This window comes from Taudactylus pleione, unplaced genomic scaffold (assembly GCF_031769625.1).
Source record: "Taudactylus pleione unplaced genomic scaffold, aTauple2 ptg000484l, whole genome shotgun sequence".
In the NCBI taxonomy this organism is placed as follows: Eukaryota; Metazoa; Chordata; class Amphibia; order Anura; family Myobatrachidae; genus Taudactylus; species Taudactylus pleione.
The window spans coordinates 602,784-629,595 of NW_028284886.1; the positions used below are offsets into that span (position 1 = coordinate 602,784).

The following is a 26,812-nucleotide window of genomic DNA, read 5'->3' on the forward strand; positions in this document are numbered from 1 at the left end:
GTCTCAAAATCATGTTACATACATCTAAAAAACATAATTCGACCATTTCTCACACAAAGCACTGCAAAAACTAATCCATGCACTCATTATTTCCCGCATTGACTATTGCAATAGTCTCCTTACTAGTCTTCCCAAAAACAGGCTATCGCCATTACAATCTATTAAGATGCAGCTGCAAGGCTGATCGTCCTTGCCAAACGTTCACCGTCTGCTGCTCCACTCTGTCCCTCCATTGGTTGCCAGTTTTCTACCGTAATCAATACAAAATACATTTACTTACACATAAGGTTATTAACCAAACCACACCAACATACATCTATCTCTTCACTCATCTCAAAATATCTCCCAACCCGTCCTCTCCACTCAGCACAAGATCTGCGTCTCTCATCCCCGTGCATTACTTGCTCCCATTCATGGTTACAGGACTTTTTATGGGCTGCACCCACTCTGTGGAATGCCCTCCCACGCACAATAAGACTTTCATCTAGTCTCCAAACATTCAACTGTTCCCTGAAAACTCACCTCTTCAGACTCCAGATTCCTGAACAGCCCGCATAACCTTCATAGCTTCCACAGCTAATTAGATCCCCTTTCACAGTCCACACACAACCTCACACAGTCTTTCTTGCATATCCTCCTGACATTTGGCCAACATTCCTGTGTGACTGGATCATAAAGCCCACCAAGAAACTCTGCATTCTGGCTAGACCAAAATGGAATATATAGCACCTATCCTTGTGTATCAATGCCCATATCCCTATGGATTGTAAGCTTGCAAGCAGGGCCTTCCTACCTCTATGTCTATCTGTTATTACCTATTTTTGTTCAATGTTTCCAATTGTAAAACGCGTATAAGGAAATATGTTGCACTATACAAGAAACGGTTAATAAATAAGTAAAAGTGTTCTCAAGACCACGTTGTAAATTACCCCAGTGGCCAGCAAGAGGTACTGCACGCAGTAAAATTATATTTTACCTGGGAAGTTTGGGCCATATTCAATTAGAGACGAAAAGCCTTTTTCGCCTGTTTTTTTTTTTTTTAAATTTCGCCAAATTCAATTCCAGGACAATTTCGCCTAAACGGAAACTCGATGCATTGAATTCTCCAAAAAAGATTCTCCAATCAATAGCAGGTGAAAAGAAGTACAAAATCTTTATTTTGGGTTGCGAACGTGGGGAAACTACTCAGAACCCTTGGTACAGCCCCCCAAAAGACAAATCTGAAAAAAAAAAAAAATCCTAAGAACACCCCAAAAAAAAAAATTGAATTTTTGAGGTAAAAATGTAAATAGTGGGGGGACAAGCATAAAAATGAGCGCAATAGGTTTCATGGGGTGCTGCAAGGATGGGTCAGGTGTTTTTGGGATTGCAGGTGCACGCAGCAGGTGGATTTTTCACGTTTTTAAAAAGTTCACTTTAGAGACATACAAATATGCTAGCGCCCATTTTCAAGTACCCCGAATTTCACTGGACTACTTATTTTCACCAAAAAATACTGCTTAATGCTATTCTTTTACAAAGATGCTAATAGCAAGCAATTTACACAACTTAAGTACACAAAATAGCTTTATTAGGGCTATTAGTACACATCTATATTGATTTCCTGTTAGTGCATCTTTTTCTGGGGTACAGACTGATTTCCCCAATTCTTTCAGTACTTTTCGCCTGTTCCGCATTCGCCTAATTCCCTTTTCGCCTATTTTGCAATCGAATTAGGCGAAAATCGGGGAACGCACGGAATGATTTCGCCTCTGAAACAGGCAAATGAGGCGGAAAGTCAACAGGCCAAAATATTCTGACTTTTCGCCTCTAATTGTCTACCCTTCTTTGTGTGTAACCAATGCTCCTCTAAAGAATAGAATGACCTCTAATCACATTTATACCACAAATAGCATTACCTTTACTACAAGTTATTGTGTGTTTTTAAAAACACAATTTAGGTAATGAAGCAACATTATAAAACATTGTAGGATAATAATAAAGATAATGTCCAGTTAAAATCCTTATTGCTGCTGTTGTGGGAACAGAGCTGTCTAAGCCTCCAAAATGCCCCTTTCTGTCACACACATATACAGAGATATTTCCAGGATGGGTTTCACATTTCTTAAGGTAAAACAATAATTTTCTTCTCCAGTTTCTGTGGGGGGAACAGAATCGCCCTCATGATGGTGTCCAATTCCTCCAGTGCGAGCTGTGCGTGCAGTACAGACACAGAGTCCGACTCGCACCGCACCACAAATTTCAACAAGCGGTACAAGTCCCGGAGCACGTCACGTAATACCTGGGGGAACACGTGGGAGAGGAGGGTCAGAGACATCTTTCAACGAGGAGAACACACATCATAACAGTATTTAGTGGGGACTCCAGCTTCCAACAAAACATGTAAAAAAATAAAGACTATAATATTATTTTTGTGGTCATTTATATTTATTTTAATTGCATAAACATATTGTACACCACTGGGAGGGAATACCGGCGGCTCAATAGTCCTGACAGCGGCATCCCGATATCTGAAGATCCCGACAGGGGTGGTAAGTATGCTATCCCTACCCCTCTCCCCTACTAACCCTCCCTTAGTGGCGCCTAACCTCCCCCCCTAGTGCCTAACCCTAACTCCCCCCTTTCCAGCATCCTAAACCTAACCTTCCTGGGGGGGTGCCTAACTCTAACCTTCCCCCGGGGGTGCCCCCTCCATGTTGTCTAACCATCCCCGGTGGGTGCCTAACCCTAAGTCCCCCCAGGGATGCCTAAACCTCCCCCCCCCCACCACCGCAGCTAAGGGCTAAGAAACCCAGCGTACCTTCGTTCGGGATGCCGGCTTTTGGGATTTTGGCGTGGGGCTAAAAGTAGGCGTCGGGATTTTGACACCTATCTTTAGTCCCAGGTCGGGTTTCCACTGTCGGGATTCCGACGACTGGCATCCCGGCCGCCAATAATCTAACTACATCCCAGTGGGAGAATAGGCCAGTGGAAATAGACAGGCTGAAGAGGTGTACATCCAGTGTGGGAGAGAGGGCAAAGAACATAGGTAAGCAAGGGCAGGTTGTAGGGTGATGAGATGATGATATGGGTGTAGGAGAAGGTGGGTGTGTTGTGCGGGGTCCGGCAAGAAGAGATATCTTGGTGATTGGTGTCAATTTTCTCTCTGTAGTAGATGACAAAGCCAAATGGGCTGTGAGAGAGTAAGGCAGAGGTTCCCAAACTCCCCATTACAGTCCAGGTTTTAAGGATATCCATGCTTGAGTCCAGATGGTTAAATCAAATTTACTGAGGTACTAATTAAGTTACCTATGCTCACGCATAGATATCCTTAAAACGTGGACTGTAATGGCGGAGTTTGGAAACCTCTGGAGCAAGGGGAAGGTGGTGCAAGTAGCCAGAACAGTGAGTTACAAGCAGTAAAGCAGGGGTTATAAGAATGGGTGGATAATAAATAAGTAAAGCATGTTTGCATGGCAATGTTGGGAGATAAAACCTGACTTTATAGTAGAGGAAATCTATGTTGGAGCGAAGGATGGGGAAATAGGAGAGATGATAAAGGAAGGGGAAACAGGAAAGATGATAAACGATGGGGAAATAGAAGAGATCATTATAAAGGATGGGGAAATAGGAGAGATGATAAAGGATGAGGAAATAGGAGAGATGATAAAGGATGGGGAAACAGGAGAGATGATAAAGGATGGGGAAACAGGAGAGATCATTATAAAGGATGGGGAAATAGGAGAGATGATAAAGGATGGGGAAACAGGAGAGATGATAAAGGATGGGGAAATAGGAGAGATCACTATAAAGGATGGGGAAACAGGAGAGATGATAAAGGATGGGGAAACAAGAGAGATGATAAAGGATGGGGAAATAGGAGAGATCATTATAAAGGATGGGGAAATAGGAGAGATCATTATAAAGGATGGGGAAATAGGAGAGATGATAAAGGATGGGGAAACAGGAGAGATGATAAAGGATGGGGAAATAGGAGAGATGACAAAGGATGGGGAAATAGGAGAGATCATTATAAAGGATGGGGAAACAGGAGAGATGATAAAGGATGGGGAAACAGGAGAGATGATAAAGGATGGGGAAACAGGAGAGATGATAAAGGATGGGGAAACAGGAGAGATGACAAAGGATGGGGAAACAGGAGAGATGACAAAGGATGGGGAAACAGGAGAGATGATAAAGGATAGGGAAACAGGAGAGATGATAAAGGATGGGGAAACAGGAGAGATGATAAAGGATGAGGAAATAGGAAAGATGATAAAGGATGGGGAAATAGGAGAGATGATAAAGGATGAGGAAATAGGAGAGATGATAAAGGATGAGGAAATAGGAGAGATGATAAAGGATGGGGAAACAGGAGAGATGATAAAGGATGAGGAAATAGGAGAGATGATAAAGGATGGGGAAATAGGAGAGATCATTATAAAGGATGGGGAAACAGGAGAGATGATAAAGGATGGGGAAATAGGAGAGATGATAAAGGATGGGGAAATAGGAGAGATGATAAAGGATGAGGAAATAGGAGAGATGATAAAGGATGGGGAAATAGGAGAGATAAAGGATGGGGAAATAGGAAAGATGATAAAGGATGGGGAAATAGGAGAGATGATAAAGGATGGGGAAACAGGAGAGATGATAAAGGATGGGGAAACAGGAGAGATGATAAAGGATGAGGAAACAGGAGAGATGATAAAGGATGGGGAAACAGGAGAGATGATAAAGGATGGGGAAATAGGAGAGATCATTATAAAGGATGGGGAAATAGGAGAGATGATAAAGGATGGGGAAACAGGAGAGATGATAAAGGATGAGGAAATAGGAGAGATGATAAAGGATGGGGAAATAGGAGAGATCATTATAAAGGATGGGGAAACAGGAGAGATGATAAAGGATGGGGAAACAGGAGAGATGATAAAGGATGAGGAAACAGGAGAGATGATAAAGGATGGGGAAATAGGAGAGATGATAAAGGATGGGGAAATAGGAGAGATGATAAAGGATGAGGAAACAGGAGAGATGATAAAGGATGGGGAAATAGGAGAGATGATAAAGGATGGGGAAATAGGAGAGATGATAAAGGATGGGGAAATAGGAGAGATGATAAAGGATGGGGAAACAGGATGCCTGAGAGAAAAAGTCTGGCGGTCTGGTGAAACTGATCCAGATAGTGTGGGTAGTGGAGGAGATGTAAGGGGGAGAGATGTATCAAGCCTTGGAGAAAAATAAAGTGGAGTGAGATAAGTACCAACCAATAAGCCTCTGTCACGTTACAGGCTGTGTTTGAATAATGACAGTTAGAAGCTGGTTAGTACTTCATCTCTTTCCAAGATTTGATACATCTCCACCATGGTCCAGGAAAGTGACCATTGGGATCAGTGTGCCCAGCAGTCACACAGAGATGGCAGCAGCAGCAGTGAGCTATTATCACTACTACCATCTCTCTCAATGCCATTCCATGCAAAGACTTTACACTTCTTGTCAGTGAAATAAGCCTCATAGCATACACGTGCCGCTCCGTCTGGAACAGATTATATGCGTCGCCATGGAAACCAGCTGAGCGTAAAAGCTTCGGCCTAGCTGTGACTACGACCTGTTCTGCTGCTATGACAACCGATCGGAAACCATGGCTATGTAAAATAAAAAACCCTGCCAAAAAAAATGAATAAGTGACAGTGAGAGCAGAGGACCAGGCCCAAGTCGGTGCTTTTTGACAGTTCAGTAAACGGAACAGATGTTGGGAAAACATGATTATATAACCGCACACACTCCTCAAACATTTATTAGATAGTAACCTTTCCAAAACCATAGAATTCAGATGACTAGGGTCAGCTAAGATACCTCTAGTCCTCTTTAGTACTCTACTCTCATAGAGATCCTAACTTTGTGGCAATTTTACACCAGTCAGTCTTAACATTTACATACATTCAACTACGAGAACTGTTTCTACTCCACAATTTCTTGACCGCTGCCCAAGTCTTAAATACTTTGTTGGTAGAAAACATACAGCAGAAAGAAATTCACTACAGTAAACCGTTCCTTCTGGAATTTTGTAAAACTCTGCATGAGGCACGGGAGACCGCCGGCTTTGCAGATCCCGGCAAGTGCGTACAAATACGCAGATCTTTCCTATGGTTACGCAGAATGGCCGCCTGAACAGAGATGTAGGAACCACTTTATCTGTGTACGGGATAGCAGACGCCACTCCCTGCCAAACAGTCAGTCATTCTGCTAAGAAAACCCCTCTACGAGCAGCATTGCAACTGTGACGCACACACAGTCCACCGATAATCGCTCAACTGTGTAAATATCGGAATAGTGTACATCTCTGAATGGGGCCCCTAAAGCTTTTAGAAACCTTTTGCATTGTGTTGCTAAATACTTTGCGGACTACATTACAGGCTGCGGAGGGACGAGATGCATGGGCTAGAACCAATTGTAAAAGGCCCGAGTGCTGTATTTCGCCCATCCAGGGTTTAGTGCAGAGCAGAAGTCACCAAAGGTTCTCTGACTACAGGCTACAATAATACATTTTATCGGAGACAAACATGCATAAAGTAACAAAGCGATGCAATAAAACATCCTTGAAATCCTGACATACATACACATTACACCCAAGGACACAATAACCCATGGATGTACTATAGGGTTAACTCTACGCTTCTAGTTGTGAATTGTCTTTTATTGACCTCTGGAGGAGTCAGGGATACCTTTATAGATTGTGCCTGGTGTCAAAGAAATTGCAGACAAGTGCAAAAAGGAAAAATCAATAGGCACTATAGAGGCTGAGACGGGGAGCATCTACGCACAGGGCAGAGATCAGATAGTAAAACATTGTTATAGTTATATGTGTATGTACAAACAATCCTTCTAAACAGGGGTTCATAGATGAGAGCGTTGGGGAGTGAGAGGAGCTTCGTAGCAGAAAAAAAACCTGTAATTTAACAAGAGTGTTAGGGATAAAAAAAATTGGACATAAAATGAAAAAAATCCTGTAGCTCTAAGTCTCCTGCGTTACAGGAATCTCTATGGCAGTAATTAGTCCAGCCCTGATATAAGCAGCCAAACTCATGAGGCTCGGAGGCTTTGGGACCCCTGGGGTGATGGAAGGATGGCATATCGTAGCTTGGATTGAGCACTAAGCAGGATAAGATGTGAAATCAAGGCCTGAGCTGACACCGCGCTGCTGATAAACTAGTGTATAATGCTCCTCATTGCAGAATCAGTCACAGAAATATCCTGTCCTCCTGCAGTCACCACGTAGCCCTATGTGACACACAGTTAAGGCAAACGATGGGTTTTCAGCAAATTAGGCATACGGATTTTATACATACGTGTCCTCGCACATCTTTGCTGCAGCTGCGCCAAACAGCCCCTCTCGGCATGCTAAGGGGGTCATTCAGACCCACTCGCAAGCGGCAGTACGCTCGCAAGTGGGTCGATGTTCCCCACTGCGCATGCGCACGACGGAGGGAGCTCCGTCGTGCGCATGCGCGAGACCCGGACTGCAACAGCCATGCTGTCGCTCCGGGTCTCGCACCAAAGGGGGCGTGCTGTCGATGGTGACTGACAGCACGCCCCCTTTGGTGGGCGTGCTGGGGGCGTGCCCATGGGAACGCCTACCGTCTGAAGCCGGTCCCACTGACATCACTAGTGATGTCAGTGGGAGTGATTTTGGCTCTGATAGAGCCAAAATCACTCCAGGGCTTGTGGCTGGGAAACCCTACCGCAGGGTTTCCGTCGCAAGTCTGATGGTCGCGATGGTCAAGACCATCGTGACCATCTTTTTGGACGCTCGTATATGCTGTGGGTGGTCTCCCACAGCTATACGAGCGTCCAGGAGGACGTTCCATTTTAATGGAGGAGGGCCCTGATTCAGAGCGAGCGCTCTGGTCAGAGCGTCCGGCTCTGAATCAGGCCCTAAGTCCCGTGCCAGCGCCGGCTGTCTTTCTAATTTTTTTTGCCGATAATGCGTCTAAGCCGCAATGCAATGTGACTAGGACGCAGCAGCAGACTGCCTGGATTCATTTGATAAGCGGCACTTTTATAGCTGTGTGCGACGTAGTCTCTGCATCAGCCTATAAAATGCTTCCATGCAGCGTCCACAGATTTGTTCCACGCCAAGTGCCGTTTACATACACTGTCACACACAGCTATACAATTGTTGCATATTAAATTAATCAGCAGAGTCTCCTGGTGCGTCCTAGTTGCATCTCGTTGCGCCTAAGACTCACTTTCGGGAAGGAAAATAAAAAAACAACGCCATACGCTAGCAGTGTAGCACTGGACCTGGCGGCTCACTCACGCCAGGCAAGTCGCGCTGTGCGGCGTATTGAGGATAGATGTAGGAAGACACATCTGTAGCTCTCTAACAATTCTGAGAATTTTGACAGGTTGTGCTGGGACTTGTAGTCTGTGACAGCTGGCGAGCCACAGACTACTGAAATTTGATAGAGAGAAAGGTCACTTATATAAGTTTTAGGGGTTACAATTGAGCTACAATTAGGCGTCCATTCGATTAGCTGCGAGCAGTCTCACGGGGATGCGCAGTACAATCCGCAAATCAGCTGCTAGATTGGGGCGACCTAAGGCGCCGTTGCCGATGTTTCCACACCGCGGCAACTGTAATTTACCCCACTCGCTCCCCTTAGCATGAAAGGGACTATTACCATAGTATTGAAATTATTATTGATGTATAAAATATCTACATTTCTTATTATATTTGGAATAAACATGTTTAATGACAAATACATATTTTTACGAGGTAATCTAAAGGTGCCTATACACTAGACGATTAAAATGAGCAATTGAACGATAACTATATCGTTCGTTCGATAATCGTTTGCAGATTGTATAAAAAATTGGTCTTGTAGACATCTATCATCGGACAAACATGTTGGTCAACCTGACGATAACGCCGGGTTCAGCACGTTAGCAGATGATTGATGAGCCTGCACTGAACGACTGCTCGCTCAGTGCAGGCTCATCACAGACTGACAAACGTCTGCACGCTTACAATGTCGTCATCGTGCAGTCTTTTGCCTGCCTTCCAGTGGATAGGCACCTTAAGACTGGGCACGGCATAGTGCCTGTCAAACATGATTGCGGGCATCAGAACGAGATTATCTGTGCACCTGCGCGATCTGCTCTTGGATTTACACTTTTGTTAGCACCCGAGACTTTCTCTCCTATTTGAATACATTTCTGCAGCGAGCCTATAAATAGAAGCCCGGGAAGCGCCTCCTCTGCCCCCCTCATCATGAGAAATGAACAGAGCAGCAGAAATTGGCAGTTTATCACAGTGGGTAATTAAGAAATTGAATTCGTGCAGGAGCCGAGCTTAAAATACTCATACACACAGGCTGCTTGTACTACGCAGAATGAAATTAACCCTGACGGGACTGTAATGAGTCTCTGACATTCAAAAGTAAGTGTACATATAAGGGAACCAGGCAGAGGAAACTAGCAAATAACATGTACACCTGTTAGGAGGTGTATTGTCTGCACATAAGGGGCAAATACACAAGGATGATGACTAAGTGGAAACTAGGCACGTATGCTGGTATTTGTCCGTGCACTCTCTTTTTTTTTCAGTAAGTTCTGCCCACTTTGCTCCCAACTTTGCACCAGCACCCTGAGTGTTGTGTATAACGATCCTGGCGCAGGAAACCGTAAACGTCATTTCAAGATCCTTCAATGGAAGCAAAGGCTGAGATGGGCAGCCGGGTTCCATGCATGGAGTTTTACGCTGCAGAGTGCACAGTCATTTGAAGCAGATATATGGTGCATACACGCGGTCAGATGTGTCAGATGAACGATTTGGCCAACGATATGAAAGATTGAACGATTTCTGACTGCATTCAAATGAATGGAATAATCCAAATCTGACTGCAAACACATCAGATGTCAGATATCTGACAATCAGGAACGCGCATCGTTCATCGTTGAAGGCTCACGTTAGATTTTCTGTCAGATATGAACGATTTTTAAAATCGTTATCATTCAGATCTGACAGAAAATCTGACCGTGTGTATTCACCATTAAACGTAGGTCTGCTCAACCAGAGACCTGCAAACTGTACATAAAATTGTACGACAGGTGTGATGTGTTGTATGGAAGTTAAATATTATGAAGCTTTGCTATCTGTATTGTGTACAGTTTCTTGTTATCGTCACCGATCTCTTAAGTACATTGCCCAAGGATTTTTTTTTGTCTCAGATCACATCAGGTTTGTATTGATGTCATGATCTCATCTTTTACAAATTTGGCGGGAAACACACTGAAGATTAAATTGCAAAGATCTGTTCATTCACAAGCTGAATGACTATGGGGCTAATTCAGCATGGATCCCAATTGCAACTGCGTGCGCAGATCGATCGATGATGCATACTGCACATGGGTACGCACCGCAGTGCATCTGCGCATGATTGCAGTGCGATCGCACTGCGATGACGCAAGCAGAAACAAAGCCATCGTAGAGTGAGTGTAGGGACGTCAGCATATGGGGGTGGTGACGGGGGAGTGGTCGGAGAAACACAGGCGTGCCTGTCTGTGTGAACACCGTTACATTGGCGTGCATAAATTAGCCACTGCGAGGTCAGAACTGCTGTAATTGTGCATGAGGGACCGATGTTACTCAATGTTACCGATGTATACGCAGGACAGCAAGTTTTTACGGATACGAGATAGCGGTAGTGGGCGTCTCTATGCTGGCTGTGCGATTGCAAACATTAGCATATTTTCGCAGCAGACCTGCCTGTGTGATCGCAGCCGCTGAAGCAGGCCCTATGTCCAATCGGTTTCAATTAGAGATGAGAACTCTGGTTTTGGCTGGGATCTTCCCACAGAGGGCCTGATTCAAAGCCGGACGCTATTTGCGCTCGCTTGTCCAGAAAAAGGGGCTGGCTATTTAAATTAACCGTTCGCTCTTTGCGGTCTGTTCACGCCTCTATGTCTGAACGAGCGAACAAACCATGCAAACGTAATTTTGAAAAAAACGCCCCCTGGCCGCTCGCATAATACATCATGTCCGCTATATATTAGATTAATCGAGTACATCGGACGGCGTATGAACTGCTCGCTATTCTTGTGGTTGGTTTTTCCTACCACAATCATGCAAGCAGTTCTAACTATAAAACAACCAAGTGACGTGGTCGATGATGCTGCTTTAGTAATTATGCACACCCTTAAAACGCCCGTTTTGACCTTTAGGCACGCCTGCGTTCTGATCTCCACTCCCCGTTTTCAAGCACCTTCCCCTGTTACCACCCACATACGCCTCATTCTGTCACTCAAAATAGCAGGCATTTGCTATTTAGCGAGCACACGATTTTCGGCCGCACTGACTGGTTCGCGCATGCATATTAAAATCCGTACGCATGCGCAGTTGTGCGAACATCGGTCGGAACGAACGAGCGGCCGCTTACGAGCGGCTCTGAATCAGGCCCAGAGTTCGGATCTCTGTGTCGAGATGTCCGTGAAAGATTACATTTTGCCTCGTTCTGGGATCCGAACAGGGCAGGAAGATCTGAGCCGAAACCAAACTGCTCATCTCTAGTCACAATGCCTTATTGCGATTGGCAGGTGACCACATGCACAGAAATTGCGGTAATCTGCCAATGAACTTAGGGTCTCATTCAGACGTGCTCGCAAGCGGATCGATGTTTGACTGTGCACACGCGCAGCGGGCGTACTGCGCGTGCGCAAGCTCCAGAGCGAGAGAGAAATTCTCTCGCTCCGTGGCTCACTACAAAAGGGGCGGCTGTCGATGTTGATCGACAGCTCGCCCCATTTTGTAGGCGTGGCGGGGGGGTGGCATCACAAACAGAGGCGTTCCCAAGCGAATGCCTGCCACCAGTGATGTCAGTGGGAGAGCTTCCGGCTCTATTAGAGCCAAAAGCTCTCTGGGGCTTGCGGCAGATGAGACCCTACCACATGGGTCTCGTCGCAAGCCCCGATGGTCGCGATGGTCTGTACCATCGCGACCATCATCTTGGTCGCTCGTTAAAGTTGTGGGTGGTAACCCACAGCCTAGCGAGCAGCCAGGAGGCCGGATCAGAAAATGGATGCGGCCGCCCTCATTCAGAGCGAGTGCTCGCATTTTGCGAGCGGCTCTGAATGAGGTCCTTAGTCTGATCATAGTCTAATCAAATCTAATAGGGCACAAGTTCTCAAACTCAGCCCTCAGGACCCCAAACAGTGCATGTTTTCCAGGTCTCCTCACAGAATCACAGGTGAAATAATTAGCTCCACCTGTGGATCTTTTAAAATGTGTCAGTGAGTAATGATTACACCTGTGCACCTGCTGGGTGACCTGGAAAATGTGTAGGGTCCTTACCGAGTTCGAGAACCATTGTAATAGGATATAAATCAAGACAGATCTGATTGGTTGCAAATTTTCCATGTGCCCGCCTTGCTCAGTGAGCGCCTAAAAACTTGTGTAATTTTTAATATATTGCTTAATTTTATATATTAAAAAATATTTTCCTAACAGATTTCCTTTGAAAGGAATTTTATTGTCAACACAACGCTCTGTAACATGACTGTCTAACAGTAACCTATAAGGGTAAGGATTACACAACGCTGTCACATGATTGTCTCGCAGTAACCTATAATGGTAAGGATTACACAACACTCTGTAACATGACTGTCTCGCAGTAACCTATAAGGGTAAGGATTACACAACGCTCTGTAACATGACTGTCTCGCAGTAACCTATAAGGGTAAGGATTACACAACGCTCTGTAACATGACTGTCTCACAGTAACCTATAAGGGTAAGGATTACACCACGGTCTGTAACAAGACTGTCTCGCAGTAACCTATAAGGGTAAGGATTACACAACGCTCTGTAACAAGACAGTCTCGCAGTAACCTATAAGGGTAAGGATTACACCACGCTGTCACATGACTGTCTCGCAGTAACCTATAAGGGTAAGGATTACACAACGCTCTGTAACAAGACTGTCTCGCAGTAACCTATAAGGGTAAGGATTACACAACGCTGTCACATAACTGTCTCGCAGTAACCTATAAGGGTAAGGATTACACAACGCTGTCACATAACTGTCTCGCAGTAACCTATAAGGGTAAGGATTACACAACACTGTCACATGACTGTCTCGCAGTAACCTATAAGGGTAAGGATTACACAACGCTGTCACATGATTGTCTCGCAGTAACATATAAGGGTAAGGATTACACAACGCTCTGTAACAAGACTGTCTCGCAGTAACCTATAAGGGTAAGGATTACACAACGCTGTCACATGACTGTCTTGCAGTAACCTATAAGGGTAAGGATTACACAACGCTGTCACATGATTGTCTCGCAGTAACATATAAGGGTAAGGATTAAACAACGCTCTGTAACATGACTGTCTCGCAGTAACCTATAAGGGTAAGGATTACACAACGCTCTGTAACAAGACTGTCTCGCAGTAACCTATAAGGGTAAGGAATACACAACGCTCTGTAACAAGTCTGTCTCACAGTAACCTATAAGGGTAAGGATTACACAACGCTCTGTAACAAGACTGTCTCGCAGTAACCTATAAGGGTAAGGATTACACAACGCTCTGTAACATGACTGTCTCGCAGTAACCTATAAGGGTAAGGATTACACAACGCTCTGTAACAAGACTGTTTCGCAGTAACCTATAAGGGTAAGGATTACACAACGCTCTGTAACAAGACTGTCTCGCAGTAACCTATGGGGGTAAGGATTACACAACGCTCTGTAACAAGACTGTCTCGCAGTAACCTATAAGGGTAAGGATTACACAACGCTCTGTAACAAGACTGTCTCGCAGTAACCTATAAGGGTAAGGATTACACAACGCTCTGTAACAAGACTGTCTCGCAGTAACCTATGGGGGTAAGGATTACACAACGCTCTGTAACAAGACTGTCTCACAGTAACCTATAAGGGTAAGGATTACACAACGCTCTGTAACAAGACTGTCTCACAGTAACCTATAAGGGTAAGGATTACACAACGCTCTGTAACATGACTGTCTCGCAGTAACCTATAAGGGTAAGGATTAAACAACGCTGTCACATGACTGTCTCACAGTAACCTATAAGGGTAAGGATTACACAACGCTCTGTAACAAGACTGTCTCGCAGTAACCTATAAGGGTAAGGATTACACAACACTCTGTAACATGACTGTCTCGCAGTAACCTATAAGGGTAAGGATTACACAACGCTCTGTAACAAGACTGTCTCGCAGTAACCTATAAGGGTAAGGATTACACAACACTCTGTAACATGACTGTCTCGCAGTAACCTATAAGGGTAAGGATTACACAACGCTCTGTAACATGACTGTCTCGCAGTAACCTATAAGGGTAAGGATTACACAACGCTCTGTAACATGACTGTCTCGCAGTAACCTATAAGGGTAAGGATTACACAACGCTCTGTAACATGACTGTCTCACAGTAACCTATAAGGGTAAGGATTACACCACGGTCTGTAACAAGACTGTCTCGCAGTAACCTATAAGGGTAAGGATTACACAACGCTCTGTAACAAGACAGTCTCGCAGTAACCTATAAGGGTAAGGATTACACCACGCTGTCACATGACTGTCTCGCAGTAACCTATAAGGGTAAGGATTACACAACGCTCTGTAACAAGACTGTCTCGCAGTAACCTATAAGGGTAAGGATTACACAACGCTGTCACATAACTGTCTCGCAGTAACCTATAAGGGTAAGGATTACACAACACTGTCACATGACTGTCTCGCAGTAACCTATAAGGGTAAGGATTACACAACGCTGTCACATGATTGTCTCGCAGTAACATATAAGGGTAAGGATTACACAACGCTCTGTAACAAGACTGTCTCGCAGTAACCTATAAGGGTAAGGATTACACAACGCTGTCACATGACTGTCTTGCAGTAACCTATAAGGGTAAGGATTACACAACGCTGTCACATGATTGTCTCGCAGTAACATATAAGGGTAAGGATTAAACAACGCTCTGTAACATGACTGTCTCGCAGTAACCTATAAGGGTAAGGATTACACAACGCTCTGTAACAAGACTGTCTCGCAGTAACCTATAAGGGTAAGGAATACACAACGCTCTGTAACAAGTCTGTCTCACAGTAACCTATAAGGGTAAGGATTACACAACGCTCTGTAACAAGACTGTCTCGCAGTAACCTATAAGGGTAAGGATTACACAACGCTCTGTAACATGACTGTCTCGCAGTAACCTATAAGGGTAAGGATTACACAACGCTCTGTAACAAGACTGTTTCGCAGTAACCTATAAGGGTAAGGATTACACAACGCTCTGTAACAAGACTGTCTCGCAGTAACCTATGGGGGTAAGGATTACACAACGCTCTGTAACAAGACTGTCTCGCAGTAACCTATAAGGGTAAGGATTACACAACGCTCTGTAACAAGACTGTCTCGCAGTAACCTATAAGGGTAAGGATTACACAACGCTCTGTAACAAGACTGTCTCGCAGTAACCTATGGGGGTAAGGATTACACAACGCTCTGTAACAAGACTGTCTCACAGTAACCTATAAGGGTAAGGATTACACAACGCTCTGTAACAAGACTGTCTCACAGTAACCTATAAGGGTAAGGATTACACAACGCTCTGTAACATGACTGTCTCGCAGTAACCTATAAGGGTAAGGATTAAACAACGCTGTCACATGACTGTCTCACAGTAACCTATAAGGGTAAGGATTACACAACGCTCTGTAACAAGACTGTCTCGCAGTAACCTATAAGGGTAAGGATTACACAACGCTCTGTAACATGACTGTCTCGCAGTAACCTATGAGGGTAAGGATTACACAACGCTCTGTAACAAGACTGTCTCGCAGTAACCTATAAGGGTAAGGATTACACAACGCTCTGTAACATGACTGTCTCGCAGTAACCTATAAGGGTAAGGAATACACAACGCTCTGTAACATGACTGTCTCACAGTAACCTATAAGGGTAAGGATTACACAACGCTCTGTAACAAGACTGTCTCGCAGTAACCTATAAGGGTAAGGATTACACAACGCTCTGTAACATGACTGTCTCGCAGTAACCTATAAGGGTAAGGATTACACAACGCTCTGTAACATGACTGTCTCACAGTAACCTATAAGGGTAAGGATTACACAACGCTCTGTAACAAGACTGTCTCGCAGTAACCTATAAGGTTAAGGATTACACAACGCTGTCACATGACTGTCTCGCAGTAACCTATAAGGGTAAGGATTAAACAACGGGACCAGCTCTGTATTTATAATCTGTACAATGAAACATGTTACAGTAATTCCTGCACTAGTGGCATCTCATTACTGTAGTACTGAAAGGACAGGACATTCATTTCCATAACATGACATTAGCAAATGATTCAAGCGTTGAAAGAAAAAATGTAACTGAGGAAAGCCTATAATGGAACAGTTAATAAAATTTTAAATATGACGTATTACTGGTTATGGGATGGGGTTTCTAGCTAAAAAATAAGGGGGCTTTTGCTGCCAACTAAGAGGTTTAAAATGTGACTAAAACCACATTTCAGACATTTTGAAGAAAAAAAAACCATAAAACAAATGACGCAGCTTAGAACAAATCACTTTCTATCAATCAATTAGTGAAACCCCAAAGTGTAATCAGCCCCGCACCACACACCCTGCATCCATAATAATACTTACCTCTCCGGAGTCCCACGTCGGCGGGGGCGTCCGGCGCTGTAAAACGACTGGAAAATTGCCATGGCGGCCATTTTCCCGTCGTTTGCGCATGCGCTGTACAGGGACAATGGCCGGCACGCCCATTTTCCCAGTGACCTGTGCATACGCTATAGACTCTGGGCACACTCTAGTGCCCACAGTCTATAACTCTGGCGCTGGCCGCACACAGCTCGGTGCGCTGCTGCCCGCCGGGCAGAGAGGAGGGGGACCGTGTAGGAGACTGCACATGGGCCCCCTCCTCTCTAGAAACGCCCCTGCCGGTATCTCGACAGCAGGATCCTGATCGCCAGCATCCAAACGGTAGGGAAAGGGTTACGTTTAGGTACTAGGGGGAGGGTTAGGCTGCAGGTATGGGGGGAGGGTTAGGAGGCAGGGAGGGGTTAGGTTGCAGGGGGTTAGGATTAGGCTGCGGGAGGGGAGGGTTAGGGTACTTACCTAGTTGGGTCGGAATTCTGACTGTCGGGATGCCGCTGTTGGTATTCTGACCACAGGCATCCCATACCCAACCCCTCCTAGATTATAGGTGCCCCAGATATGTCTTCTGTACTCCAATGTACGCAGAAAGTCCAGAGCTGTCTCTGTACATAAGATGTTAGGGTGAGAAAAAGGATATTCATAGCCAGAACATCCATTAGGCAACCTATGCTCCACCCTAAGGCCCAGTAGGGCGTGGATTACCCCAACCAGTCCTAATTTTTTGGGCACTTTTGACAAATGCATGTGGGAAGGGGCCTAAACCACTATAGGGTCCAGCTCTTCAATCATTGGGTAGCAGATCCAATATGTTGCTATTCGGGTGTTATTTATGCTTCATCGAAACATATCCTCAGTCTGAGGGTATAAAGGATGACAGCGGTCTATTTTTTATGTTTTTCTAACCATTTTTGGGGTTTTTTATTTTTAACAAGAAAGACCCTGATAAAGTTTAGGATAACGTCAGAGTTATTTACCTTGTTCAGCAGTGAAAATCTGCAGTAAAACCACAGCAGCCAATCAGCAATTAGCTTTCATCCATCTAGTGCTCGTTTGTGTGTTGCCAGCACTGATAGGTTTGGTGTAACCAGGATCTAACAGTAACTGAATTGTGCAGCACAGGTCTGGGGCTGCTCTGTACAGCTGCCAGATTCCATTCACCTCGTAGGTATAAGAATGGTTGGCTTGGTGGTTATGTTTCTGCATATTCCATTGACAATACAGAGGTTTCTGCTTTCTCTGAAGGCAGTAATCATACTGAGAAGCAAAACAAAGGATTCCCAGCCTCGCTCAATGACAGCCTGGTGCCACATATACAGGCTCGGAACAAGGACAATCCTAAAGACACATTGTAACATTAAGGGGCATATTCAACTAGACGCGAAAAGTTGGAAAGGTTTCGCCTGCCGTACTTTTCGCCGACGTCGAGTGTATTGGTGGCGAAAACTTTTCGTGTGCGGCCCCGCTTTTCGCCCTATTCAATTCCAAAGGATGCGAAAACAGGACCCGAGGGAAACTCAAACAGGCAAAAAGTGCTGTCAAATTTGGGTCAAATTTGGGGAAATTACCCTGACACCCCCCAAAAGATGCTCTAACATTTGGGACCAATGTAGATGCCCCCAGCCCTACTGAAGCTATTTGGGGTACTTAAATGCTCTCAATAGCTGCTAATTAGCGTCTTTGCACAAGTGGTGAAGAATGGCATTTAGCAATTTTTTCTGAGAAAATAACTAGTCCCAGCAAATTTGGGGTACATGCACCCCAACTATGTACTTTATCGCCCCCTTTTTCAAAGTAATTTTTGGGGATGTTATTCATTTTTTTTAATGGATTTTTTTTGGCGCAGTTTACCTTTGGGGGGCTGTCCCAAGGGTGCAGGGTGGTTTCCCCACCTCTGCACCACAAAACCGCAATTCTGCACTTTTTTCGCCTGCTTTCATAGGCAAATGTTTTTCACCTATTCCAATGCATTGACTTTCCGCGTACGTGAAAAGTCTTTGGAATTGAATACGGGGATAAGTTTTCGCCTGGCGAAATGACGTCATCAGCGATACTTTTCCGCCGAAAACGGCTTTTCACGGCTAATTAATATGCCCCTAAGGCGTTTAGGTAAATCATTAATTCTAAAACATATTTACCTCTGTGGCTCGCTCACTCAGCCCTCTCAGGAGCAGGACGACAACGTGAATGGCCGCCCTTCGCACCTGGGCCTCTGGATCAGTACTAATCACAGCTGATAAACAGGAGCTGACCTGAAGAAGAGGAAATAAATCTAAGCTATGTACAGATACAAGTTGTAGAGAGCAGTTTCCTTAGAGTAAGGTCACGTCAGTGTTTCTGAAATGCGTCAGCTTTCTACCAGTACGCCACAGCTTTCTAAAGTGATGACATGATGAAAATTCACCATCTCAGTGCAACAATGTAAATCAGGAATGTGGTTCCCCCTCTCACACCATCGCAATCCCACTAAGTGAGGCATGCAGAATCGCTATGATGGGGCAGGAAAACGGCTTTCTCCATTATCTTCCGCGTTTCGCCGACTGGACAGATCATCACTTTAGGACACTTGATTCCTGGCCAGGACACCAGAGTTCTAAAACACCCTTGTGACCTTACCCTTATTGTGGGGCTAGAGAGAATCACCGATAAGACATCTGTAACCTACCTCATGGATGATAGGCCCCAGCGAGAGCTGTAACTGCTGGCAGAGCTCACCAAGGTTGGAAAGGCTGCTAGCCCTCACCGAGCTGTCCGGATCCCGGGAACCTCTCAGAAAGACGTTAACCAGAGCATCTTTGTGCCGGAGAACCATGTCCCCTGCAAGCAATGGAATGGAATGTAAATGTATCTTGGTGTTTTATTAAGTTTCGTTGTATTTTAATTAACCACCCTTTAGGGAGTATCTTATTTTAAGAGAACAAATACGTTTTCCTTATAACCGTGAGACAGGGCTGACCACTGCCGCTGTAATATTTGCACGTGAGCTGGATCCAGGCTGTAAGCAGTTATGCTCACAACGTTTGACGATGTTCCCGAGTCAGAGGTGAGCGCATGTATCCGAACTGCGCAATCGTCCCGATGGTTGCCGCTCATTGATGCAGATCGAATTTGCATAACAGGTGCGAGGGGCTAGCCAGATGCAGACGTGATGTGTTCAGCCATGTTCAGAAGTAGATTCTACACCACCATAAGGCTGATGCAATCTTCGATGGTTCGACCGATGGTGTATCTTAATTGTGTGCCGGAACATAAAAAGGGCACTTGTGCGCATGCCGAAAAAGGGGGCGTGGTCACCAGAAAAATGGACATATCCTTAAGACACTCCCTCTTTTCATCACTCTTAGGGGCGTACCCACCACTTACAGACATGCTGGGCTGCCCCCAAGCTCTCACCTCATCGCTCTGCACTGCAACTGCCCCCGCTCCTTGGGATACTGTGGCCCGTGGGTGGGGACAGCACCCGGCAGGCTGTTTCAGCAGGGCGCCACCATAAGGGCAGGGCACATTTTGCCATTTTGAAATCGGACACAGCGTGGCGCCCTGCTAAAACAGCTTAGCGTGAACACTACTTAATACGCACAGGGATGGATTAGTGCTGCAGCCAATGGGCATCTTGGCATGAAGCCTGTCGGCTGCGGCATTAGCATAAAGATGCAGTCACGGCTGTGTAAGAAACCGCAGTCCCAGCTGCTACTGCGCCCACCCCTGAATGAGGCCCAATGTGTTATCACAGTATAGACTATTAGAATATACACTAGAGCAGGGATGGGGAACCTTTTTTCTGCCGAGGGCCATTTTGATATATATAACATTATTTGCTGCCTGGTCTAGGCCATGCCCCCTCCGTGTGATGTCACATGGGGCGTGGCCACAATCACTGATGATTACAGCAATGCCCGAAGCATCCTGAGGATGTTCCGGGGAGCTGTAAGGGCAGCGGTGTGACAATCTGAAGCATCCTAACGACGCTCCAGGCAGCACTGCTGCATAGATTCTGGCTACAGGGTGACATTCTAGGTACAAATGAGGCTAGCAGAAAAAAGCTCTGAAGGCCAGACCAAATCATTCCGGGGGCCTTATGCGGCCCCCGGCCAGGAGGTTCCCCATCCCTGCACTAGAGGTATTGGAACCTGAGAACTAAAGGTAACTGCAAAACTCCCAGGACTGTAACATGGAATCCCCCTAATGCTGAAGGAACACGCTGCAGCCACATAAAGCCTCAGTAAGGAGCGCCTGTCTAAGGCTCATACACTTACAGTTCCATATGACACTGATTGTGAGAACATTACAAGTGCACGTTATTGACTAGGACCTGTTATTATACAATCAGGTTACCATAACAACATCTACAGTAAAACAGAAAAGCAGCATGCTGTCACGCTATACAACACGCAAGTGGGGTATTTATAGACACATCACCACAAATAACAGCATAAATATCTATATAGTCAAATTCATACAGGGATTTATAAAGGCAATGCCTAATAATTACACATATACATTTTATACTTATATACATCCATACGGCTCACAGCAGCCTCCCCGTGCAGATCCCCAGGGGATTTTCCATTGCAGAGACCACTGGGAAAGGCAACGACTGTACAGCCTAATGGTATGTGCATGACAGGGGGAAGGGAGTCAGCCTGGATTAGGGTTTGCTACCCACTACCTCTGCACTGAGGTTGTTCTATACATGACCCAAGTTACATGTTCCCACTGTGACCCTATTTCCAACAGTCTAGCTAGGTGCCCTTATTCTATTACAGTGACAGGACAGCCATGTTGGAGGTGGTTTAGCTTGGGTCAGTGACTGGACAGCCATGTTGGAGGTGGCTTAGCTTGGGTCAGTGACTGGACAGCCATGTTGGAGGTGGCTTAGCTTGGGTCAGTGACTGGACAGCCATGTTGGAGGTGGCTTAGCTTGGGTCAGTGACTGGACAGCCATGTTGGAGGTGGCTTAGCTTGGGTCTGGGTGTGTTTGTCTATTGAATGAAGCACAAGAAAGTTTAGGTTTTTCAGGACATTTCAGCTTATTTAAGTCTTTGCCCTAATGTGTAAATGTCCCTGTTACTCCTGGAAGCGGTTATTGCACTTGACCCCAAACAGGATAATGGTAATATACAGACGTGTCCTCATACATCTAACCTCAATAAGCCATGCAGCGTGACATGCCAAGAGAGCTGCCAGGTCCCGTGCTACACTGCTAGCATAGGGTATATTTTATGTGGAAAATGCAGCTACGTCGCAATGCGATGCGACTAGGACGCAGCAGCAGACTGTGATCATTAATGTGATATGTGACACTTGTGTATCTGTGTATGAAGCGCAATGGAACTTGGAATGAAAACATGTAGGGGTCCCCCATATTTGATGAACCTGCACCAGGCTCCACTAGCAGGGGGGTAATGCCACAGCCAGGGGGGACACTTGATGGGGTCCCCTGGCCAAAGCATTCATCCCCCCTAACTAGTCAGCCCAGGCCGGGGATGGGGGGTTAGGTTTAGGCACCACCGGGGGGAGGTTAGGGACAGGCACCGCCGGGGGAGGGTTAGCCTACTTACCAGCCCTTGTTGGTATCTTGCACATCGGGATGCCGTTGTCAGTCTTCTGACCACCGACATCCCGTCCGCCGGTATATCATACTGATTCCATGTATATATAAATAGCTAACCTTGTCTGCCTAAGATGAACTTTATGAGACTAAGATAAGAGATTTTTTCAAATCCACTATACAATTATCTGTCAGATAGCTGTCCAATCTGGCTGGTTGGAATGAAAACCTGGTAATGTATGGGAGCCAATGACAATCGACCATATGGTCTTAAACACTGGAAAATGGGCAAAAATGATTGGTCAAATTGGTTTTGTGTGTTTTAACCAATTTGTCTGAACGACCATTTTTGTCTGTTTTCCAGTGTTTGTGAGCATATGGACGATTGTCATTGGCTCTCATACATTACCAGGTTTTCATTCCAACCAGCCAGATTGGACAGATATCTGACAGAAGACTGTGTAGTGGATGCCCAGCTTTTAAGATGCATTTCTTTATCTATGTTTGATGTGATAATCAATGTTCCATATATACATTCTAAACACCAGAAGGCGCTAATATCCAAGTATATCGTTATACATTTCTCTCTCAGGGCTGGATAACCACAGCTCTATTCCTCTTGGACACAGCTGCCACCTTAACATAAACAATACAGGGGGTGTATTCATACAAGTTTTTCTCAGACTTTCTACATCTTAAATATTTACTAATCACAGATATATCAACCATCCGGCGCATTAACCGTCACTTCTTTTACTTTTCTATATATAAATATATATACACAAATATTATATATATAGTCAGGTGCATAAATATTGGGACATTGACTGAATTTTTATATTTTGGCCTCTATTCACCACCACAATGGCCTGACTGTGTGTGTGTGTGTGTGTGTGTGTGTGTGTGTGTGTGTGTGTGTGTGTGTATATATATATATATATATATATATATACACACACACAAACACACACATATATACAAGCATCTTTTACATTTATATATATATATATATATATATATATACACACACACTTATATATGTACATCTTTTACTTTCTCTCCCACCCCTTTCCTTGTCCCCCCCCCCCGTCACTCTTTCCCCCTTCCGAGTAACTAAGACTCACCATGAGGAACTGTAAAGTCTCACACCCAGGATGTTACTCTCCCTAAGAGCAAAACAACTTCTTCACCCAAATGTCCTCAGGAAATTCCGTTTTCATTGTTAGTTTACACAATATATTGTCTAATGCATAGACAGGGATGTTTTATGCTATGAATTAGTATGACAATGCACATTTCAAAACTAAATGAAACAGAAGAAAAAAACTAAAAAACTTGACATATATTATACTTAACCTCCTCCCCTGAAATGTCAGGGATTGTCCTGCCCTTCCGAGATGCCGGCCCGGCCTCCCACATCCCAGTGAATAGGAGGTACCAGTGCGCCATGAAACAATTCACATTGAATCGTGCCAACGCTTCATCCAAATATATAAGGGGTAAACTTATTTACATAGGCCTTTTTACATATTATATATACAGGTTGAGTGTCTCATATTCAAATTACTTGGGACCAGAAGTATTTGAGATATCGGACTTTTCGGTATTTTGGAATATTTATTATTATTATTATTATTATTTATTACCAGTTATTTATATAGCGCACACATATTCCACAGCGCTGTACAGAGAATATCTTACCATTCACAACAGTCCCTGCCCCAGTGGAGCTTACAATCTAAGGCCCTGATTCAGAGCCGGACGCTCTGACCAGAGCGCTCGCTCTGAATCAGGGCCCACCTCCATAATTATGGAGCGTCCTCCTGGACGCTCGTATAGCTGTGGGTCACCACCCACAGCATATACGAGCGTGCAGGTTGATGGTCGCGATGGTCTTGACCATCGCGACCATCGCCACTGCGAGCCGAAGCCTGCGGTTGAGTTTCTCAACCGCAAGGCCCGGAGTGATTTTGGCTCTATCAGTCCCACTGACATCACTAGTGATGTCAGTGGGGCCGGCTTCTGACGGTAGGCGTTCCCTTGGGAACGCCCCTGTCTGGGAGGCACGCCCACCAAAGGGGGCGTGCTGTCAATCAACATCAACAGCACGCCCCCTTTGATCAGACACAACGAGTGAAGGAAAGTCCTTCGCTCGTCGCGTCTCGCGCATGCGCACGACAGAGCTCCCTCCGTCGTGCGCATGCGCAGTGCACACCATCGACCCACTTGCAAGCGGACAGCCGCTCGCGAGTGGGTCTGAATCAGGCCCTAAGTTCCCTATCACATGCGCACACACATACACACTATGGTCAATTTTGTTGGGAGCCAATTAACCTACCAGTATATTTTTGGAGTGTGGGAGGAAACCGGAGTACCCGGAGGAAACCCACGCAAGCACAGGGAGAATATACAAATTTGCATACCATAATGAGATATATTGGGAATGGGACCCAAATCTAAACACAGAATGCAATTATGTTTCCTATACACCTTATACACACAGCCTGCAGGTCATTTTATACAACATTATTAAGAATTTTGTGCCTTAAACAAAGTTTATGTACATTGAACCAACAGAAAGCAAAAGGTGTCACTTTCTCAGTCGTGCTCCAAAAAATGAAAAAAGTCCCCTTACAGGTAAAGTCAATGGAGCGAAGGGGTTTATAAAAGACTGAAACGTTGACACTATATCCAGCCGCAAGGAGCATTTATTAAGCTAGGAGGGCCGCACCTTCATTCCATATATACTGTATATATAGGCGATGTGAGTTATCGGAGTTCGAACGGGGCATGTTAGCGGATGGGACATTCAACATTCCTTGATCTACGGTGTCACGTGTGAACCGGGAATACCTCATGGAAGGCATTACCTCGCACCGTGGCAGCGCAGTGGCCGACCACGGGTGCTTAATGATCATGACCAGCTCGTCTGGTCAGAATTGTCCGTGGTAACATACAAGCGACACTGGCTCAAATCCAGTGGCGTAACTCCCGGAGACAATGGAGTCATTTGCCGCCGGGCGTCAGCACTGAAGGGGGCACCTGGCTCCATTGTCCCCGGGAGCTGCATGGAGAAGGAGCGCCGCTGAATGGCGCTCCACCTCCATTGGCGTAACTACGGAGGGAGCAAGGGGTGCGGTCGCACCCCTGCACCCTCCATTTGCCGGGCGCCCGCTGTGTTACCAGCGGGCGCCCGGCTCCTATCCTCCTGGCGGTAGCCGGAGGACGGAGCTCCCTCCGTCTTCCGGGTCCCGCAGTGTACTATGGGAGTGACGTCATAACGTCACTCCCATAGTGCCGAGGAGCAGACACATGGGATGGATGGCAGCAGCAGTGGAGCGGGGATAAAGGTAAGTGTTTGTTTGTTTTTTTGTGTGTGTGTGCGCGCGGTGCGGGCCATCACTACTGGGGGCAACTACAGGGGCCTACTACTGGGGGCAACTACAGGGGCCTACTACTGGGGGCAACTACAGGGGCCTACTACTGGGGGCAACTACAGGGGCCTCACTACTGGGGGCAACTACAGGGTGCTCACTACTGGGGCAACTACAGGGTGCTCACTACTGGGGGCAACTACAAGGGGGCTCACTACTGGGGGCAACTACAAGGGGGCTCACTACTGGGGGCAACTACCGGGGGCTCACTACTGGGGGCAACTACAAGGGGCCTCACTACTGGGGGCAACTACCGGGGGCTCACTACTGGATGTACTGCATAGGGGGACCATTACTGGGGAGCACTACATAGGCGGACCACTACTGGGGGCATTATATAAAAGGAACTGCATAAGGGGGGCGGCGGCAGCTGGGGCTGGCATAGGTGCTGGGGGGTGGTACATTTTAGTTTGGGGGGGGGCACCAACATTTATCTTGCCTCCGGGCACCTGGGATGAAGTTACGCCACTGCTCAAATCACACACGACATTCAATGCAGGAGGTACCAGACGCATATCCAGCAGGTCAGTGCAACGTTCTTTAGTTTCCGTGGGATATAGGAGAAGACTCAGCCGAGTGCCCCTTTTAACATTACGACACCAGACACAGCACCTCACTTGGGCTCATGATGTCGCTAATTGGACCCTAGAATACTGCCAACATGTGGCGCGGTTCGTTGAATCCTGATTCCAGTTGTTTCGGGCTGATGTAAGGATACGGTGTTTGGCACAGAATCCTATAATGCCATACACTCCAGTTGTCAACAAGGCACCGTGCAGGCTGGTGCTGGTTCCATAATGGTGTGAGATGCGTTCACATGGCATGGGTTGGGTCCGCTGGCCCGTCTGAACATGACATTGACCGGTAACTGCTACACTGAATCGCTTGATGACCATTTGCAGCACTTAATAGATTTCATGTACTCCCACAATGGAATATTCCAGCAGGATAATGCACCTTGTCATCATCCCAAGTTGTCCAGAGTTGGTTTAGGGAGCATTCTGGAGAATTCCGACGAATGGTGTGGCCACCACGTTCGCCTAACATAGGGGGTCCTACACAATGGTAGGTACCTCTCCCATGACTTTAGGCACTTCAGTGTATATAATTATATACACACACTATAAAGGCCT

The 26,812-nt window shown here is 45.8% G+C and overlaps 1 protein-coding gene across 2 annotated transcripts in view; it reads right to left on the reverse strand.

Annotated features, from left to right (window-relative positions):
- Positions 1 to 1,151: 1,151 nt before the first annotated feature.
- LOC148502732 (transport and Golgi organization protein 6 homolog) overlaps positions 1,152 to 26,812 on the reverse strand; it is a 110,289-nt gene continuing 84,628 nt past the window's right edge. The window contains exons 16-18 of one of the 2 annotated variants that reach the window (XM_088449379.1): positions 19,360 to 19,511; positions 18,833 to 18,946; positions 1,152 to 2,281 (exon numbers count right to left, since the gene is read on the reverse strand). In XM_088449379.1, coding sequence (XP_088305505.1) covers positions 2,105 to 2,281; positions 18,833 to 18,946; positions 19,360 to 19,511 — 443 coding nt within the window. In that variant the 3' untranslated portion in view covers positions 1,152 to 2,104. The remainder of the gene's footprint in view (positions 2,282 to 18,832; positions 18,947 to 19,359; positions 19,512 to 26,812) is intronic. The other variant, XM_088449380.1, reaches the window with a different exon arrangement.